We start from the raw sequence: 22,814 nt of genomic DNA on the forward strand, positions 1-22,814 counted from the left end.
AAACCTCCAGAACTTTCGTCCGCTCCTATAAATAATGCCACCGTTATCTCATTAACATAAGCATTCCTAGATTCTGAAGGAGAATTTTGGTTTACAGGCTATTCGATTGAATTTTTTTTGTTTCTGTTGGAGTTTTGAGTAATTTTGCTGCCATGGATAATCCTTTGTTCGGTGGGTCTTGAGGTCGAGTCCCTGAAAGACGATCTTATCAAAGGCCGCATTACTATCATCCAAACCCTGACGCTGCAAATTCGTACGCAACTCCAGTAAAATTGGAGAGCACGCCCAAGGTAAAGCCCAAGAAGGTCGTCTCAATTCCAATCAATTTCGTCGATTCTGAGACACCCAAATCCAAAAAGGCGCCCGCCATGGACAAAAATACAGCGGCTGTAAAAATTCAATCGGCTTTCCTAGGGTTTTGTGTGAGGAAGTCAAGGCCTCTGAACAAATTGAGGGTTATAATGAAAACCAAGGCAGAGGCTGCAGAAATTCGGAGGCGTGTGAATGACGAACATGTTGTGGAGTTGATTAGAAGAGATGAGAAGGAGCGGATGAAAATGACGGAGTGGATCATGTCTGTACTGCTTAGGCTAGACGAAATTCAGGGAGTGATTCCTTTTGTGCGGGAATCAAGAAAGGCTGTGATTCGTGAGCTGGTTAACTTGGAAGAGACTGTAGATGACATAATTGCAGCGAAACCCAGGCAAGATGCTGCTACTGAAATTTCAGTAACTCCTGAAGCGACAGTGGAGGATTGCACCATTGTTGAAGAAAATGGATCTGCAAGGTGCTTGGAGGAGAATCCCAATGAGGAATTCAAGAGGAAGGAGTTGCCAGGGGGAGCAATTGAGGTCTCTGTGAGTAGTGAAAAAGCATTAGCAGAGGAGTCTTTGCCTTCTCCAATGCAAGATTTGCAAATTGAGGGTTCCCCTGAAGAAGACAATAATAACATTGGAGTAGAAGATTTTAAAGAGAGCTCATCTGAAGCTGGAAAAATTGTGTCTGGCACAATGGCTGATGTTGTTGATAAAGATGCAGAGAATTTGAAAAGAAACAAAGTTGAAAGCCTACTCTTGGAGGCCGATCCATCACCTGCAATCTCTTGCACAGAGGAAGGTGTTCAATTAGGAAATTCAAGGGATGATGAAGAAGAAGGGAATAAGATGAGAGAGCAAGTAAAGCCCATTGAAGATATTGGCTTGGTAAGAGAAGAGAATGAGAAATTAATGATGAGTGTATCTGATCTGTTGAAGAAAAGTGAGAAACAGAGTGAGATTATTCATGATCTGAGTCTGCGAGTTTCACAGTTAGAAGAGCAAGTATCTCAGTGCAACAAAATGAAAAAGGTTGGGGATGGAAAGAAGAAAAGTGGTGGATCTAAAAAGGAAAGAGATGCACATACAAACAACAGGAGGAGAAAATCTGAGAGATACTGCTTTATGGAGGATTGGTTTTGACTTCTCTCCATTCAAGTTTTGGTAAATAAACTGCAACATCCGGAACCCAAAGAAGAAAGGTGCAATAAAATACAACATAGGCAACCAGGAGCCCACCACCAGCCTACCTACAATGAGTGTAATGAGTGTTGTTGAGCATTGACTTCAAAATTTAAAATATACTGAAATATATAGAATCCATAACATAAAATTAATATGAATTCTTCACCATTGTTGTTAGAGATGAGTACCTAATCTTTTATGTTTAATTTTTATATATTATATTTTTTAATTATGAATTCAATTCTAAAAATATTCTAAATTAATTATATTTTAATTATTTATATTAAATAATAAATCTAAATTATTTATATAAGACAATTTGTTTCTTTATAATATTATTATGTATATTTAATTTATTTTTATGTCCAAGGTATAACCTATATGAATAAGTTTTCAACTTACTTACTCGCTCAAAATTCAAAATTGAAGTTTACATTAATATTAATTTTAAAAAAGATATTAAAAACTTAAAAAACATATTTTAATTTTGATTAATTAGAAAAAGAGTTTTTTTTTTTTAAATGATAAAAATTAAAAAAATATATTTTAATATGATTAATTAGAAAAAGAATGTGTACAAAATAATAATCTATATTTTCATGTTTTTCTTTTAATTTTTTTTAATATCTAATGTTTTTTTTTTTAAAGTTTCAAAAGTGGAAAAGACAAAATTATTAAAATAGAAAGAATTAGATATTTTTTCTACTTTTTTAAATGATTAATTTTTCATTTAATGAAAATACTATTTTAATTATATTTATGTTTTTTAATGAAATTAGAAATAATAATTCAGAATTATTAGAATTCATTTAATTTAAAGTTATTTCTTGTAGAATACTTTTTTTTTAATTAGAAATCTATCTTTATTCTAATCATCATCTTCTTCTTATGATGTTACAAATAATAATTTTAAAAGATAATAGAATTAATTTAATTTATATATTTGTCTTATTAAATTTTAATTTATTGTAGAATAATTATTTTTGAATTTTTATCTCCGTCACTCTAGATATTTCACCATCTATATATCTAGTTATCTCTCTATATAATTCTATAGACCTATCTTTTATCTTTGTATCTTTATATATTTATCTCTTACTATACAACTCTCGATCTATTTTATCCTCTTCCTTTCTACCTCTATCTTTCTCTCCCCCCTCTATCTATATACATGTCTCCCTTTATATATCCATCCCTCTCCCTCGTTTTCTCTCCCTATCCCTCCTTTTAAACCTCTATATTCATATCTATTTTCCTCTTTATATGGATCTTTCCATATTTCTTCTTTTCATCTATCCATGTATCTCTATTTGTTTATCTCTCTATAATGCAATCCCTCTCTCTCTACTTATTTTTTGAGCTTTAACATCTATCTAATCCTATCTCTTCTCTCTCTTTTTCCCTCAATTGAAACCTTTTTAGCATAAGCAACATTATTTTCTAAATTTGGTCTACCAATTGATCTCATGTACTACCCAAATTTATCCAAAAAAAAATGGACCAAAATTTTCCCTGATTGACCTTCCACAACTCTTTGACATACCCATTGCACAGTAAGATACAATTACTAGTTTTAAATTCAACTTAAAATTTTGAAATATATTTTTTTATTTTTAAATATAATAATTATATTTCAAATATAAATATTTAAAAAACATATAAAATCAATTTTATACTGCAAACAAATCTATCAAAAATACCTCAAATAGCCAAATAAAAAATGGCCTATTAGCTACCATTGATAACACCACTAACTTTAATTAATGAAAAATAATATTAAATATCTAAATAATAAAATCACAGTTGCTTTTCTACTCCACTTCACACAGTTGGAGTAGTTTTTTTTTTTTTTTATTATAAATATTCTGCAATTCATTCAAAATTTATGGTGAAGACAACTTCACTTAATTAGTTTTTATTTTTTGTCAGTCTAAATTTATAGATTACTTTCAGTTTAGTTATGCTTTTTTTCTAATTTTTTCTAAAATAATTAAATAATGTAAAATATTATTTTATATAATAAAATAACATTGTGAAATAATATACATGCAGATTAAGAATTGGACTGCGGTGAAAACACAAGTAGAGGTTGAATGTACTTCAGATTTGCAATGGAGAGTTTTTCAATTGAGCAACATGAACAAGGGTATGACATCATATCAACTGGGTCTAATCAAGCAGAGGCTCATAGTAATGAAATTGAGGGTAATACTGAGGTAACATCTCAAAGTAGAAATATTCAGAGAAAAGAGGCTTCTTCACAATTGGAAGGTGTTGGAGCACAAATATGGTTGGGCACTTTTAACACTAGGGAAGAAGCTGCCAAGGCTTATGATACAGCTTACATGACGTTAAAAGGACGAGATGATCAGATAAATTTCCCAGTTTTAGAAGCCGAGAAATTGCTTCAAGATTATCCATGTATGCATTATAAATCCCATCTGAAAATCAGCAATCATTTCCATGGATCTGGGCAACTTGGAAAAAGAAAAGCTATCGAAGATGAAAGTGAAAATAATGCAGATGATGCTGTAAAGTTATTTGGGATTGAAATTGGAAAAAGAAAAGTTGTGGAAGATGAAATTCAAAATAAGTCGGATGATGTTGTAAAGCTTTTTGGGGTTAAAATCGGCACTAATCCAAAAGCCAAAAGAAGAATGGAGATTCAGATTGATCCAAAAGAAAATAGAACAGCAAGATGGAGAAGTCAAAATTGGGTCCAAAGGAAAAGAGCTCTCTGAGATTGAAATTGGTCCAGAAGCCACATCTAGTTCACCGAGCTCAGTAAATGTGGCAAAAGTGAATATTTGGAAGCCCAAAGAATTAGTGAAATCTCAGAAAAAAATTCAGAGTGGGTCTGAATACAGATCACATACATTGTTCATCCCATCAGAAAACCAGCAATCGTTTCCATGGATCTGCAGAACTTGGAAAAAGAAAACTGAAAGATGATGGAGTTGAAATTGATCCAAAAGCGAAAAAACATTTGGAGCTTCAGATTCATCCTAAAGAAAGAAAACAGAATGATGGTGAAGTTGAAATTGAGTCCAAAGCAAGAAAGCTATATGAGATTGAAATTGAGTCCAAAGCAAGAAAGCTATATGGGGTTGAAATTAACCCAAAGGACAAAAGAATCAAATCGAAATTGAATTATTTATTATTTTTGTTATATAGATACTGTGGAGTGATAGTTCACGATATCTTCTTCAATAAACCATTCTCTTCTCTCAAATTGTAGGTGAAATACATTGGTATTGATCTGGCAAGCATGTTCGTTTATCTTCATGATCGTATTGAATTTAAGCTTTTGGAAACTTTTTCACTTTTCTAGAGACAAACTTGTTTAATTGTTCACATTTGTTGTGAATAGATTGTAAAATATCGTAATTGGAAATGACTGTATTTTTATTATATGATTAAATGGGAATTCTCAAGTAAATGAGTTTTAAAAATTGAATGTGTTGTTAAAAATGTTGGTGATAAGATTTTTATGAGTGTTTAAGTTAGATAATAAAATGTTAGTGAAAGTTGTAGCTCTGTCAATATTTTAGAGATTTTAAAATTGTAAAAATTGATTATGAGTTTGTAATTTTTTTTTAATGTAAACTGCATTTTAATTAATAAAAGTAGTGAGCAAGAGTAAAGATCTGGATAGACATAGAGTCTTTGCCAGTGTGGGTCTGAGCTATCTCAAGTGGAGGTTCTTGGGCGATGACCCAGAGGCTCAAGGAAAGGAGGAGGATCTCTTTCAGTTTGCAAAGATGAACGGAATCCTGCCTATGAATGCAGAAGAGGCAAAAGCAAAACCAGAGCAGAGTTGCAGAGGTGGCTCGAGCAAAGGCCGTAGGAGTGCGGGTCGTGGCCGAGGTTGTCCACCAGGCAGAGGTCATGGTAGAGCAAGAATGGAACCGCCGCAACCCGATCTTCCTACTACAAGCTAGGCCCTATTCTGTTGATATTTCATTTTCCCTACCAGATACTTAGTCATAAATTTCTATATATTTTATTTTCGTTTCATACTTCATGCTTAAAAACTCTGTTCTAGGCAGTTGGAAATCTGCCATTATCGTCTATAGTCCTATTTTCTACAGACTATTATATTTTTTGATGGCTCTGATAAAAGTTCCCAGCCCTTTGCAGGAACCATATTATGCTGGATTCTCTGAGAACAGGTTTTTTGATTGTCATGAATCTCAGCGAAGAAATTTCTGTATTTAACCTAAATCAATACAAATTTTGGCTCTGCCTTTACCGATAAAAAAAAAATATTTCTATTTTAATTCTTATATTCTACTGTATTCCTAGAAGTCCCAAGCAAGGTGTTCTTATGATTCTGTACCAGACAGAAAACTTGTCAACTTATTTCAATTTGTTTCCATATTAATATTTGGAATAAATGTTTTTCTTTTGTTTTCACTGTGTATGATGCCATGAAACCAATAATTTGCAATCCATTTCGATATAGATGGTCATGAGTCCTTTTCCTTAATATCATTCCCCAGCTTTTTCTCAAGAAATATATTAAAATACAAAAATGAAAGGTCAGTTGTCTGGGTCTATGCTGCATTCTTCATGCCTTATCAATAAAATACACATGCTACACGTTTCTTTTGGAACAGGGGATGGGGAGTTTATGTATGTATCTTTTCTATTTCATTTATTATTGCTGAAATTTTCTCTGTTTTATTAAAAAAATTAGCTTTAAATGTAAGTAAATATTTCAATTTTATTGGGGCAAATTATACGACCAATAGAAGAAAGAAAATACAAATTACACTCAAAGAACTCAATTTTTGGCAGCCAATCAAATTTAGCTTTAAATGTAAGTAAATACCTCAATTTCATTGGGGCAAATTATAGGGCCAATAAAAGATAGAGAATACAAAATACACTCAAAAAAACTCTGTTTTGGCAGCCGATTTCAAATGTTTGTATGGATGATATCACCCTTTTGTACAATCCAGCAAGTGCACAAGTTCTTGCTTAAATTTAGCTTTAAATGTAAGTAAATACCTCAATTTCATTGGGGCAAATTATTATAAGACCAATGGAAGAAAGAGAAGACAAATTACACTCAAAGAACTGAGGTTTTGGCAGCCGATTACACATGTTTGTATGGATGATATCACCCTTTTGTGTTATTTATTTTAACTTCGGTAAAAAAATGATAAGTTAATCGGATTCCAATTGCCTTAAAGGCAACATTGGAATCCGATAACAAGGCTGGGCCCTTCTCTCCCCTTACACGCCAAGCACAAAAGAAACGTATGCTTCCATTATAGGGCCGACCCTATATTGTAATGGGTGAAGTTAAGCCCTAGGTGGGCGGCATTGTACACTCCAAACGTGTGGACCTATCCACAACATTGCAATATGCAAAAATCAATATGTAGCATGCAAAATGGTTTTGGCGCCCAAGGTTAAATGGGCCGATTTAGAGATAAGTCCAAAAGATGAACCCCATATATATACAAGCCACTTGCAAGGCTTAAACATACAATTACATCATGCGAATTAGTCTGATTTGAGAAGGGCGAAATATCTCTGCTCCTTATAGTGTGAATTCTTCCTCCAAAGGTCAGTAAGGTCTCCTTCATATCAGTGAAGACAAATAATGATGATCAGCGAATACCTCTGCTCTGCAAAGTGCAATTCTAATTGTTGAATTGCAAGGAAGGTGTGCGAATTCATTCTAAAGTGTTCAAGTTCTCATTGATGTGTGAAATCACTGTTGTGGACAGCAAACATCCATTGTTGGGTCAATGAATCATATTGATTGTACTGTGAATCCATTGAGGTCCTCTTGCTAACAAAGTTCCGAGCTAAGTATGACATTCACTATGATGATTTCTGCCCTAGCTGGCTAACTTTGTAACTGTAAAACTGCCCTAATATAATCAAAACTTGAGTTCCTTTGTTGCTGGGTTTTCCCTCCAAAAGGGAGGTTTTCCCAGGGTAAATAGTGTTGTGTGCTTCTTCATTTTGTGCATTTAATTTCCTTCTACCATGCCTGCGACCACTAAACTAAGTCAGTATAATTTTGTTAAGTATTCAATTTATGTTTTATGTCCTATACTGCTAATCTGAGCACTAAAATTAACATTTTGTACAATCCAGTAAGTGCACAAATTCTTGCTTCTCTTTTGGAGAGTTGATTGTAAATTCAGCGGAGAAAATGCAGACCCAAATTACAAGCTCAACCTGAAAAAGGTATTTTTGAGCAATCAAAATTATACCGTGATATTGGCTGTTTTAGAAATCATTAAAATTCATTTCAGCTTTAAAAGGGAGTTCCATTTAGTGTTTTGAGGATGCAATTAGTAGTTTTTTGAAGCGTGTTAGGCCTTGTGAGATCACCTTCTATTCTCTCTCCCATTTTCCAATTAACCATGGCATTTCTACAGTACTTGACTTTCTGCTTCATATATTCTCTTAATTCATTTCAGCTTTAAATAGGACTTCCATTTAGTGTTTCCAGGATGCAATTAGTAGTTTTGTGAAACGTGTTATCCTTGTCAAATCACATTCTATTCTCTCTCTCCTATTTTTCAATTAACCATGGCATTTTTATAGTACTCGACTTTCTGCTTCATATATTATCTCTATAACTAGAAAGAAGTTTGTGGTTGACTTCCTGCTTCATGTTATCCAGTGCTAGAATTAGAAGCTGCAACCAATAGACTATACATCTCTAAAGGTTCAAAAATTGTAATTTCATGTTTGACAACTGTTCTTGATTAATGTTGGCATGTGCAGTCTTTACAGTGTCATTACAAGTGGTTATAAATATAAGGCTATTTCAATTTTTTTATTTAATATGTATATTGTTGTAGGCATAGGCATGAAGTCCCTTTTTGGGGGAGGTGGTCATAGGTACTACTGTTTCTGCATCTGCATTATAACCAGGAAGAAGACATTTATCTCCTGACGGTTGATCAAGGCAGTAACTAAATGTTATCACCTTTGATTTGCAACCTGCTTGTGTTCAATTGTAACATTAGTACTTAGCTTATCAAATTTAGAACGAAATGACTCATGATCAGAATTTATATGTATAATGGAAATCTATACTGGCTTTTTGCGAGAGATAATTTAATCAATATCCTCAAATGGTTGCTTTAAAATATACAATGTTTGATGAAAATTTAGAATTGAAACAAGTATGTCTACTGGTTATGACCATTGTAATTTTTTATTTATTAGAATAGAGGTTTTGTAGCACTAATATTTGTAAGATGATAAAGTTCAGAATGAAGTCACTTGCATGATGAACAGAATGCATGCATATTCAGGACTTCTTGACTAGGTTGTGCAAGAGATAGCCAGATCAATAGCCTCAATTGGGTGTGCTATATTTTACAGTGTTCGATGAAAGTTTAGTGTTAAAAGTTAAAATAAGTATCACTGAGTCAATCTAGCTCTTATCTAAGCATCTTGCTGTGGAATCGTGGATTGAATGATTGGCATATTGTTTCCTATTTCACGCAGTCATGTGTTGAATTCCAATGTTATTTTTGTTCACATGAAGTTTTAATCATCTGCATGGTAAACAAAAATTGGTCATTTTGGTACTTTTATTGTTGAAGTTTTCAATATTTTTTTTTAAATTTTGAATGAAAACTCGATTTCGCGAAATTTTTGGATATATTTCATATGGGAGCTGCATGTCGAACTCTTATCGTAGACAAGGGGAAAATATTCGAAGAAATCCATTGATATCGTGGCATCACAATGTCACTGGTTGAATCACTGAGCGAAGGAGCTATGCTTCCATTGGAGTTATAGGTATGCATTGTCAAAATATTTGTGGCTCCGAAATGGAGGACAAAAGTCGACTGCATGCATAACGCGAGTTGTATGGGTATATTATTATCACCTGTTAACATGCGGGTTTTTTCATGTGCAGGGAGGAGGTATCGTAGCGCACAGGTGGGTGGGAGGTTTGAAGATTGTTGTGTAGGGTTATGACCGTTAGACACAATGCACCACTGAGAGGGGGAGGGCGTGAATCAGTGGTTCTCGAATCTTTTTCTCTTAACTATCTTATGTGAGCATACCGATTAACACATGTATCTGAATGCAAACTTGCCGGTTAGAGAGGAGACTAAACACAAATGCATTCACACAAAGGGGCATCACATAACACCAAAATGTACGAGGAACACCCAAGATGGGAAAAACCTTGATGAGCAATGCTTCTAGAGTCTACTGCTCCAATCCAGCCTCACAATGAAAACACTATTACAAAGTTTAGGGCACCAACCCAAGGAGCACCAACTCTTGCATCGAGCTACAACTCAATGATCACAATGATAACTTCGATTACAAAAGTAGTTGTCTTGTTACAAGTGAATCTTGCAACCATTTCATATACCTTTCTCTACTGGTGAGATGCCTTCTCTGCTACACCGACTCACTTCTCCTGCTACTTCTCTGCCGATAAACTCTACCGGTACACCTCTCCTCTTCTTCTACTCTGTTGGATCTTCCACCTTACTCTCTGCTCAGTACCGGTATAACACTTTGTCGGTTCTCTGTCTGCCTTCTCTGCAGCCTCCTTCACTTTTGCTCTACCAATGTGAACACTACCAGTTCTTCTCTCCTACTAGTTGAACGCTTCAACCAGGTTCTCCCTTCACTCTCACTCACTTCTCATATGCTCATTGAGCACTTGGCTGATTTGCTCTCACATGCATAAGTAATACACTTAGTAGGAGCACAATATTCTTCTTTTCACCAACAACTCACTATCTCTTAGGCTTGCATATTTATAACCCAGACTTCCCGCCAAAAACCAATTCAAACTTGGTGCCTTAGGGTTTTCTCCACTAATCACGAAGCACACCGAATCCAATCAAATCTGATCGGATCACATCTCAGAGATGTCTATCTATACATATCCGCCATTTTCGTGCCTTCTAGAACACGCCTTCCTACTTCGGCAACATGCAATCAATCAGTCGGCACACTTCTTGGTCAATCGCCATTAATGGCATGATGGATTGCTTCAACAACTTCGAACTACTCGATCAGTCTATCCTCGATCCTCTCTTGTCCATTTAATCTCGAGCCACACAATTCTGCAACTCCACCTTGAGCTTTGCAGTCATTAATAATGTCGGACCAATCACAACTACCTCATCGACCTTACTTCACTGACCTGTGCATGTTTCATTTGCCACTTCATGCAAGTTTGCCGCTTCATCTTCACGTGGCATCACAGTCGATATCCACCTCATCACACTATTTTGTCGGTTCATGCCTAGTCATTGAACACACAGATAACCAGTTTCATCTACCGGTAAACAAACCCTACCTACACATAACGCCTTGCCGGTAAACCTTCATGCCTACACCATTTTAATCTTGCTGGTGTAGTACGTTAACTGGGCAACAACCATGTCGGTCTACAACAGCTATCAGGAGTAACACATCATGTGTAACTCCATCAGATGAAGATGTTCCACTCTTTCACATTCTGCTCACTTAGTTGCACTCCTCTTTATCAGGTGAGAACCTTATCTTCCTTGTTTCTTCTCTGATGATTCACCGGTTGACATAACATGTCAACTAACACCCATGCAGAATCAAGTAGATGTGTCTGCTAGTGGACAACATACTTTCCTTCTTGTTGGTGAGACACATTAATGACACCAAGTAATCACGCTCCAACTGCTCTGCATCAACCTTTCTTCAGCATCTTGGTATCCCATGTATATTCCTACATACATACAACATTCATCTCCATCAACCGGTTCTCCTTTCATCTAGTTTGTCAAGATGACAAACACACCATCTCAACTCCTCATTCTTCCTTCACTGTCGTTGTAGCACAACTTTCTTGTTTTGTGTGTATTTATGATCTCATACCCTGGAAGCTTCCTCATCTTCCATTTGTACAACTGATCTCTTCATTCAATCACCTGCCTATCTCAAGGAATCATTATGTCAATACAAATGTGACTTTGTTGAGTGGAGGATACATCATCCACATGGCATATGTCATCATGCACACAGAGGGAACATACTTTGTCATCCTATCACCACGCTTGTGACAAGTTCTTCATCCGATGGGAGTCCTACTAGTTATCCTTACACTAGCAATATGTGATATGTTCATTATCCTCTTCCGGTGTTGATGCGCTTCAGGTAACATTCTACCTCTTCATCACAAACACCATCCAAGTATCCTACCCTTCCTGCTTGCCCATCCTTGGTAATCACAAGCTGTCAACACAACACTCATCAATTGACATCCTTTCCTTGTCGGTAATACACTGTGTCGGTACCATTCCATCCACACAAGTCAGGCACTAACTTGTGTACTGGTGTCACCGGTGATCACTTTCCCTTACCTTATTGGTGTTCTGCAACACATGGTGATATCCAAGATATCACATCCTGTATTCCTTCATAACAGTGTTGCATGTACATCTCTACTACCGGTAGTCATCCCATACCGGTTGACATCAATGACAACACAATGCCAACAATCTCCCCCTTTGGCATTAATGTCAACTCATGTAGTATCTAACATACTACATTGTCTTTCTCTCCCTTTGTATGATCCAATGAATTCTCACACATGTAGTATGCAGTATACTACATTCATTCTTCTCCCCCTTTGACAACAATGACAAAGGGCACTGTCAGGATATTATTCCTCCCTGTATTTACTGGTCACTGACAGAATTCATTTTCCCCCTTTTCTTTACCGGATGTCATTGTTACATTTTGTTACATCTTCTCAAGTCACAGTACTTGAGATGGAGAACTCAACCATCAACTAACACCAGTTGAGCATGCAAATTTTATACCATTTGTTAAACTGCTCAATTTCAGAGGGATGTGCCAGTGAACACAACTCACCTGCCGGTCAACCTGCATTACCTCTTGTTTGATCCCAGATTTCTTTAGGATCCAAATGTGATTGTACTACCAATACAACCAACTAGAAGACAGGTAGATACCCATAACAATGAACTTCTCCTGAGTATCCTACTGCAATTTCCATCACCTGCAGTTTGGCAGTTAGTGCACTTACTGTTCCAAGTTCAAGCATCTTGCATTTGCACCATAGCCACTTGAACTCCCCCTAAGTCATACATCTCAGGTTCTTATTTCTGGTTAGGTACAACATCGGGACTCCAATCTCCTCCATATACTGGTTTAGTTGTGCAACTGTAATCATCTGATTATCTTTCAATTCCATTATATCCACCACAGCCTATGACATGATCCTGGATGAGCACAATATCATACAATGCCATCATCAAGTCATAAATCTTAACCGGTTAGCCCACAAACATGCATGCTTGCATGGTCATCAACTAGGCCAATCATATGTCATTCAGGTCTTTTCCAATACTACCAGAGACATGAACTCCGCATTCCATGCTACCGGAGTTGTTGCAATGATCCCTCAACATCATTGACTTACATAACCTGCAACACTGATCAACATCCATGCCAGTAACATGCTACACATACTGGTCTCTTGTCTCTACCAGGACACTTTCCTCTTTACCTTTATCTCCCGGTTCCAATTACCTCTGCTACCATTCTTTTTGCCTGTAGCAGTAAACCATCTTCCATGTGTAGTCAAGGCGGTAACTACACACACACACTGCCATTTCATTTTCTTCCTCTTACCAGTAGCAACTTGTCCATCTCCTTATCCATACTTAACTAAGGGGTGAATGATCTAGTCAATATGTAACTCCCCCTAAGTCCTGCATCTCCTTCAAGCTATAGGAGATATCACTTGTGCATTGAATGCACAATGTTGGTCCATGGTCCTATTTTCCCACTTCTTTCTCCATGTCTGCTCGGTCTCACTTTTCTTCCCCTTTTCAGTTCGGGGAGCAGGTTTCTTCTTCTCTTGTTGATTGACCCTTACACTTCCGGATTCTCCATCAGAGCCAGAATTAGTGCTATAGTAGTACACAACATCCACCCCAACTTCATGATTGGGGAATCTCTTAGCATGCCAATTAGACCATCTTCTTCTGGTCATCCCGTTGTATCATGTTACCGGTTTCAACTGACTTCTTGATCTTGCAGGAGCACTTCTCCTTTGGGCATAACTGTTATGTCGACTGCCATGTGCATGAAACATCTTCTTCCTGCATACATAGCTCCTATGGAAAAATCCATTGCATTTATAACATTTATAGTTTACATTTCTTGAGGCAGCAAATGGATTTTGCTTAGCATAACCGGGAGTGAGCTTATGTATGTTTCTACATTTAGATGCTCTATGCCCAAATGCATTGCATCTTCTACAAACTGAATTGCTATTTCTAGGAAGAACATATTTTCTAATCCTAGACATCGTTTTGCATTCCTCTGCCCTATGACCATATCCTTTACAAGCAAAACAGTAACTGGAGAATGGAGACAGATTACTTACAAATTCATTTTGCCAAACATGAGTTGATATGACCGGTTTGGCTTCTCCACTTCTACCTCTCCAGGGTGTTGCATCTCTTTGTCTTCCACCAGTGGGGAGTCTCTTATGTTGCCTTCTTGCATTCATGTTTCTAGTGAGCTTATCTTCTCTCAGCTTCCTTTTTCTTTTAGGCTCTGCATTATTTCTTCTTGCTGCACTGGTCTTCATTTTTAGCCTCAAGTCCTCACCAATTGTAGCTAGGTCAATCTTCATTCTTGGTGCACTTAGGACTGGGAAGGTCTAGCCCTTGTTATCTCCATTAAAGGAGACAAACTGAATGTCCTTATGAGAGACATCCTTACTTGTGGAGCATTCACTAGCATCATATCCTAATCCCCTGGTGTCCTTGGAATGTTTTTGCTGGTTCAATATTTTGTCCAAGGCCTCAGTGTTGCCATCATACTGGTTTCTAACCTTGAGTTCATTCTTACACTTCTCAAGGTCTTTCCTCAGACCTTCCATTTCCTCTTTCGGCTTCTGACACTCTTTTTCTTTTGTCTCCACATCTAGCAGCAACACCTCACATCTTCTTTCATCAACATCAAGGACTGATTTCTATCTATCAGACACCCCTTTGGATTCTTCAAGGTATGTTTTCAACTGACTACATTCTTCATGAACTGATTCTTTACAACTCTTAAATTCATTTCTAACAATTCTTAATTCATCAAGGGCACTTAGCAACTTACCTTCAAGATCAACTTGAGCTTCACCTCTTTCTTCATCTTCTTCATCACTGCCAAACGCATCTTGTCAGTGGGATCTTCCTACCTTGTCTCATTCTGATGTGTGCTCTTCACTTTTTGTTTCTTGTGCCATGAAGAGATGAGTTTCCTCTTCATCAAAACTGCAGTAGCTGACTGATCTATTGTCAACACTTCCACATGTGTCTACATTGTTGTCCTTCATGCTTCCACGATCCAATTTAGCAGTGCGTGGCTCATTTCCATAAAGCTTCTTCAATCTAATCCATAGAATCTTTGTTGTTGTGCACTTATCCACCTGTGAGAGAACATCACCAATGAGCCCACTGAATATAGACTTCATGGCTTCTTCATTACAAATACATCTTCTTTCTTCTTCACTGTCGGTGGGAGGACATAATTTCCTAGGAAGTCCATTTACAATTGCCATCCATACATCATAACCTAGGGAGGAAAGGAAGACTTCCATTATACAACTCCAAATAGGATAGTTTGATCCATTAAACACTAGAGCAGGGATTGACACTAAACAAACCATTGTGTCCTTAAGCCAAAATCTACCCAAGCTAGAGAAAGCTCATCTGACTGGGAACCTAGGCTCTGATACCAATTGTTAGACACAATACACCACTGAGAGGGGGAGGGGGTGAATCAGTGGTTCTCAAATCTTTTTCTCTTAACTATCCTATGTGGGCATATCGATTAACACATGTATCTGAATGCAGACTTACCAGTTAGAGAGGAGACTAAACACAAACGCATTCACACAAAGAGGCATCACATAACACGAGGATGTACGAGGAAAACCCGCGATGGGAAAAACCTCGGTGAGCAATGCTGCTAAAGTCTACTGCTCCAATCCAGCCTCACAATGAAAACACTATTACAAAGTTTAGGGCACCAACCCAAGGAGCACCAACCCCTGATTTCATGGGCTACAACCCAAAGGAGCACCAACCCCTAACTTTATGGGCTACAACCCAAAGGAAATACAACCCCTGATTTAGGGCACCACCCAAGGAGCACCAACCCCTGCACTAAGCTACAACTCGGTGATCACAATGATAACTTCGATTACAAAAGTAGTTGTCTTGTTTCAAGTGAATCTTGCAACCATTTCATATACCTTTCTTTGTTGGTGAGATGCCTTCTCTACTACACCGACTCACTTCTCCTGCTGCTCTCATTTGTTGCTTCTCTGTTGATAAACTCTACCAGTACACCTCTCCTATTCTTCTACTCTACTGGATCTTCCACCTTACTCTCTACTCATTACCAGTATAACACTTTGTCAGTTCTCTGTCTGCCTTCTCTGCAGCCTCCTTCACTTCTACTCTGTCAGTGTAAACACTACCAGTTCTTCTCTCCTACTGGTTGAATTCTTCAACCAAGTTCTCCATTCATTCTCACTCACTTCTCAGATGATTGTTGAGCACTTGGGCTGATTTTCTCTCACATGCAAAAGTAATACACTTTGCAGGAGCACAATATTCATCTCTTCACCAACAACTCACTATCTCTTAGGCTTGCATATTTATAACCCAAACTTCCCGCCAAAAACCAATTCAAACTTGGCGCCTTAGGGTTTTCTCGAGTGATCACGAGGCACACCGAATCCAATCAAATCTAATCGGAGCACAACTCAGAGATGTCTATCTGTACATATCCGTCATTTTCGTGCCTTCCAGAATACACCTTCCTACTTCCGCAACCTATAATCAATCAGTCGGCACACTTCTTGGTCAATCTCCATTAATGACATGATGGATTGCTTCAACAACTTTGAACTGCTCGATTAGTCTATCCTCGATCCTCTCTTGTCCATTTAATCTCGAGCCGCACACTTCTGCAACTCCACCTCGAGCTTTGCAGTCATTAATAATGTCAGACCAATCACAACTACCTCACCGACCTTACTTCACCGACCCATGCATGTTTCATCTGCCACTTCATCTTCATGTGGCATCGCAGTCAGTATCCACCTCATCACACTATTTTATCAGTTCATGCCTAGTGACCAAACACAAAAATAACCGGTTTCATCTACCAGTAAACAAACCCTACCGGCACATAACGCCTTTTCAGTAAACCTTCATGCCTACACCATTTTAATCTTGCTGGTGTAGTATGTCAACTGGGCAACAACCATGCCGGTCCACAACAACTATCAGGAGTAACACATCATATGTAACTCCTTCAAATGAAGATCTTCCACTCTTTCACATTCTTTCCACTCTTTCACATTCTGCTCATTCAGCTGCACTCCTCTTTATCAGGTGAGAACCTTATCTTCCTTGTTTCTTCTCTGATGATTCACCGGTTGACATAACATATCAACTAACACCCATGTAAAATCAGGTAGATGTGTTTTCTGGTGTACAACATACTTTCCTTCTTGCCTGTGAGACACATTCATGATACCAAGTTATCACGCTCCAACTGCTCTACATCAACCCTCCTTCAGCATCCCAGTATCCCATGTATATTCCTACAAACATACAACATTCTTCTCCATCAACCGATTCTCCTTTCATCTGGTTTGTCAAGATGACAAACACACCATCTCAACTCCTCATTCTTCCTTCACTCACCTGGTGGCACACCTTTCTTATCTTGTGTGTATTTCTGATCTCATACCTTGGAAGCTTCCTCATCTTCCATTTGTACAACCGATCCCTTCATTCAATCACCTATCTATCTCAGGGAATCATTTTGTCATTACAAGTGTGACTTTGTTGAGTGGAGGATACATCATCCACATGACATATGTCATCCTGCATAGAGAGGGAACATACTTTTGTCAACCTATCACCACGCCTGTCATATCTTCTTCATCCGATGGGAGTCCTGCTAGTCATGCTTACACTAGTAATCTGCGATTTATTCATTCTCCTCTTCCGGTGTTGGTGTGATTCAGGTAACGTTCTTCCTCTTCATCACAAATACCTTCCAAGTATCCTTCCCTTCCTACTTGCCCATCCTTGGTAACTATAGACTGTCAAATCAACACTCATTTGTTGACATCCTTTCCTTGCCGGTGATACATTGTGTCGGTACCATTCCATCCACACAAGTCAGACACTAACTTGTGTACCAGTGTCACCAATGATCACTTTCCCTTACCTTATCGGTGTTCTGCAACACATGGTGATATCCAAGATATCATATCATGTATTCCTTCATAACAGTGTTGCACATACATCTCTACTACTGGTAGTCATCCCATTCCGGTTGACATCAATGACAACACAATGCCAACAATGACGACATCGGTAAATTCAAACCCTAATAGATACCGATAGTTTTATGATTCCTTCCTCAACCCTGTGTTTTCAATTGCAAATTTTCTTATCATTTTTGTATCAAAGAGGTGGTTGTGAGTGTTTCATTGGGAGGTGTTAATAGGACAATGATTTGGGTGGAGGCTTAGGCGGTTGTGGTAATTTGAAACCCTAAGACATTCAATAATTTTATTTTTTTATTTCTTGTGTCATTTTGTGTTCTATCTGTGAAAATCATTAATCATTTTGCAGCATGGTCATGTCAGGATACCAAGGTTTGTTGTTTATGGGTTGGCGGAGTGAAGAAGATCTAGAAGATTTTAAAGGTATGTATATTTCCATAATTATGTGTCAGTTTTCCATAGTGAATAGAGCTATTAAAGATGAAATGCCCATTCTTATACATGCACATTAAAAGCCAGAACAGAAAAAAAACCGTTGGCGCGTGTGTGTATATTGCTTTATATTCACATATATATGTATGTGTGTGTGTATTGCTTCATATTCACACACACACACACACACACACACACACACACACACACACACACACACACACACACATATATATATACACACGCGCGCACACACACACACATATAGAAAAGGTGATGCAGATGATCCTTTAACCCTGCAATTCAACAAACATGTCCTTTGCGATACAAAGGAAAAAGACAGAATAAAACATAGACAAAAGAAACTATGGAAATATTATGCTCTGTTTCCATTATTCTCAGCTGCTCATTAGATTAAAAAAAACCTAATCCTAGTGGTCTCTGACCTTATGCGATGGTATGCATCTATTCTGGCTCCAAAACAGGTAAATATTCGACATAGGTTGAAGCTATTCTGGCTACATATAGAGGCAAATAAGAAACACAAACAAACAATGCAAACCTTGATGATTTTAAACAAAATCCAAACCAAAATAGGAAACATATGAGTTATAGAGGTGGATTTCAACATACCCCAAGCCGTAGCATGACGCAGAAAATCAGAGTCCAGAAATCCGCCCTCAACCATTGTGAAATCGGACGCCCTTCAACAATGAGCCAGAATAGACACAACCTACTTCAACAAGGAACCCTTCAACAATAATGTTTTCATTCGCGCATTAGCCTTCATTTTTCCATGTTAGGTAAATAAAAAAGCGCCATGTTTGCTATCGTCTGATGAAGGTACATTTTTTTGTGTCATTTTGTGTTCTGTCTGTGAAAATTATTAATCATTTTGCAACATGGTCATGTCAAGTTACCAAGGTTCGATGTTTGTGGGTTGGTTGGGTGAAGAAGATCTAGAAAAGGTGATGCAAATGATCCTCTGACCCTATAATTCAACAAATGTGTCCTCTGCAATACAAAGGAAAAAGACATAATAAAACAAAGACAAAAGAAACTATGGAAATATTATGCACTATTTCCATTATTCTCAGTTTCTCATTAGATTAAAAAAAGAAAACCTCTACTCTCCTCGTTAACATCATTCCTCTTTATTTCACAAAAGCCCCTAATCAACTCCTCCAATTTACCACCACGTAACAACAGTCTAAAACCGTTATCAGTTCCTACGAACACTACAAAGTAACATCAGTCCATAATAGATCAATCACATCTAACTTAACTCCAACGAAGATTAAAAACAAACAACAAATCAACTCCTAATTTGCATCAAATAATAGATCAACTCCTAAATAAGAGCAGGTCACACACGGTCAAGGAATGGTTGCATCAACCAGTCAACAACCTGATTTTGAGGAGTCTATTTGCATCAAAAGGAAAACCATAATGATTTTAAACACAAAATGCAAACCATAACATGTAAACGAGGTCAAGACCATGTACAAGAAGCTCAATTTGAAATAGAACATTTTACATGACTTTCTCTTTCATGTAGCTATTAGGTGCCTGCCAAATGTATTTGCATATATATATTTATTCTTGGACATGTATCCTGATGCATGTCATTGGTATGATAGGTCCGTTTTGGAGCCAACATAGATGTGTCCCATGTATGTCGATGCATTTCGTTGGTACAATCGCATTTTGTAGCTAGAATAGACATGTCCAACACAAGTTGGATGCACCTAATCTCACTCAAAAACTGTAGAATAAACATATATGCAAATATATGTGGGAGGCACCTAATAGCTACATGTATTGTGGCTCGACAACGAACCTATCGTACCAATGACATGCATCGACATACATTTCTGAGACATGCATACCATGCCAAATTGTCGTGGTGCTCAGACCCACGGCATGCGATGTGGAGTCATTGTCGAGTTGTCAATTTCACTCCTCAGGGCCCACGCAAAATTATGTGGACATGCCGGAGGACAGCCGCGACATGCTTCATGGTTACCAACGATTTATTGTGCATAACACGCACATTAAAAGATTGTGAATGAAGGAACCGTGTTCAGATGACATCCCAATAGGAAGAAGAGGTCGCGGGCTCCAAAACTTGGTACATTTGTTAGAGAAAATACTAAAACAAAACTCAAGTTAGTCTTATAGCGGAACGCCTCTATTGTGATTCCAAAAAATAGTATGGGGTGACTAACACGCCATGTTTGTGGCAGGTTTTTAATCATAGGTTTTGCATTTGATGGTTGCTTTTGTCTAACATGGTGCTGTCAGTCTATACGATTTGCCTATTTTGGAGCCAGAATAGACACAACCTCTTAGACCATTGATCATGTACGGTTTGTGATTTGATGTAGCTAGCAGCGGTAAAGCCAAAGGCTAAAACGTGATGCAATTTACAATAACAAGGCATGTTGGGTAGGTAAAGCCACTTGGTGTTGGAGTTAGTCAATAACAAGGCTCGAGAATAGACAAATCCTACAACATGTTAGTGACATGTTATTCAATCGTAGCTGTTGAATGTAAAATATATTGTGTAAAACATGTGACTAAGTTGTGTGTTAGTCGCACCATAGTGTTGATTTCAAGTTGGAATAGAGGCATCTGTCCTGGAGCACATAACAAAAGTACCAAAATAGATGGTTGATATACACAACTCTGACACTATGGAAAATTGACACATATAATTTAGGTGATATATATTACTTAGTGGTGGTTTATATTGAATGTTAAATTGCATTTTCATATATGAACATGTAGGTTTCTTTTATGTCTTTTGAAATGCATTTACTTCCCAATGTAGACTACCACTAACATTAGTTATCCATGCAGGTTGTTGATTTTAAAGGACTATTGAGTAGTCCCCCTGCAAACGTCCAGACGTTCCCAGGTTGTTCATCTCTCTCCCTTCTTTAATATTACTTGCACTGTAATGTCCCCTTACTAATAATCTTTGAGCTTGTGCAACTTTTTGAAAAGGGCTTCTTATATATATATATAGTTTGTTGTATATAATTTTTTTATGCGATAGAAATTTATGTATAAATTACAGTTTTTCATCATGTAATATTAATGTCCTTACTTTTACTGAATTTGATAATGATTGAAATGAACAATGCAATTGGTTGATGCCTTATATTCTATGCTATAGATGCACCATATTAGACAATAAGATATTATTTTCCAACCTGAATGCACTACGATTTTTATTGATGGATCTTCGAGTCATGAAACCAGTGTTGAATATATGAACCTGAAATCCTTATTCTTGCCAGCTAGGTGTTATAAATTTGTATATATTTTGTTAATTTGCATGAGAGTGTTTATGTTCATCCCAGTGTATTTGTATATCTAGATTATCGATGTTCATGATGTTTGAGAACTACATGTGTTTGACGATCCAACTCCAATTTGAAATGTTATTTGGGGTTCTGTTTAAGATGTCCCTGTTTGGCATGACGAACTCATGTGTCTATCCTTCACAATGTTTTTTTTCTTTTGGGAACTTAAGACTAGGTTATTATTAATATTCCCATATCAACAAAGAGATGGAACCTTTAGAATAGATACTCATTTCAAAGGAAATGTGTCTTCTGAATAATGAATTGGAGGTCTCTGTACCCATTAATTATCGTCAAGGACTTTCTTAATGGTAATGAATCCCTGTGTATTGTGTGACATAGAGTGACCATCTTAATTTATGCACACTCATTTTACACCGTCGATTTTGTAATTAACGGTTGCAATTGACTAACATGTCGCTAACACAATGTATGAAAGGTCCGTTTTGGAGCCACAATAGAAGCAATCGATCCGTTAAGAATGTTCTGCATCCTTCTTTATCAGTCCTTAACAAAGGCTAGTTTTTGTGTTGTATTTTGGATGGGGACAACACATAAAGCCTTTTTTACAGTGTTGGTGATGGACCATAGTCATTATTTCATTGCAGTTGCAACAAAATATGTTCTATAGTGAAATGTCATGAATAGTTTATGGCTAACCGTTAGCTGGGTTGTACATAACACAACAACATGCTGACTTTATATTGCATTGTGGGAATAATCGATTGTGTGTTGACTATGTCATTTGTGGTGAATGTGTGGTGTTATTGATAGTGTGAAGAATATTAATTGCATCCTTTTTTCTTCAGTGAAAAATCATGTCAATTGCATTGAGAAAAAGGTTGAGGGAATATATTGATCTTGATTATGGTTTACTAGAGCTAAAGGCAGATGATCTCCTGGGAGTTGGCCATGTTCACTTCCTAGTGACACATGACATTGACCTGCCTGTAAGATAAGTAGTTTTAATGGATTATGCAACATGTAGTATTCCTTGGTGTTGTCATTGTTTAATGTTTGTGATTGGAGATCCAATTTGTATACCCAGGAGAGAGTTAGGCTTTCATATGCGAGACCAGTTGGGCATTCAAATCTGAAAGATTCAAGAGTTGGGCTTTCACATCTGGGAGTAGTTGAGGATTCAAATCTGAAAGAGTCAGGAGTTGGGCTTTC

At 37.2% G+C, this 22,814-nt stretch overlaps 1 protein-coding gene across 1 annotated transcript; it reads left to right on the forward strand.

Annotated features, from left to right (window-relative positions):
• The first annotated feature begins 368 nt into the window (after nt 1–368).
• On the forward strand, nt 369–1,457 carry LOC131032971 (BAG family molecular chaperone regulator 6-like). Its single transcript, XM_057964073.2, has one exon. It carries the CDS (start codon nt 369–371, stop codon nt 1,455–1,457), a length of 1,089 nt encoding a protein of 362 aa, XP_057820056.2.
• The last annotated feature ends 21,357 nt before the right edge of the window (nt 1,458–22,814 follow it).

This window comes from Cryptomeria japonica, chromosome 10, assembly GCF_030272615.1.
Source record: "Cryptomeria japonica chromosome 10, Sugi_1.0, whole genome shotgun sequence".
Lineage (NCBI taxonomy): Eukaryota > Viridiplantae > Streptophyta > Pinopsida > Cupressales > Cupressaceae > Cryptomeria > Cryptomeria japonica.

What these genes read in the sequence shown, in the direction of transcription:
- LOC131032971 (XM_057964073.2), top strand. Translation starts at nt 369, where the DNA reads ATGGACAAAAATACAGCGGCTGTAAAAATTCAATCGGCTTTCCTAGGG.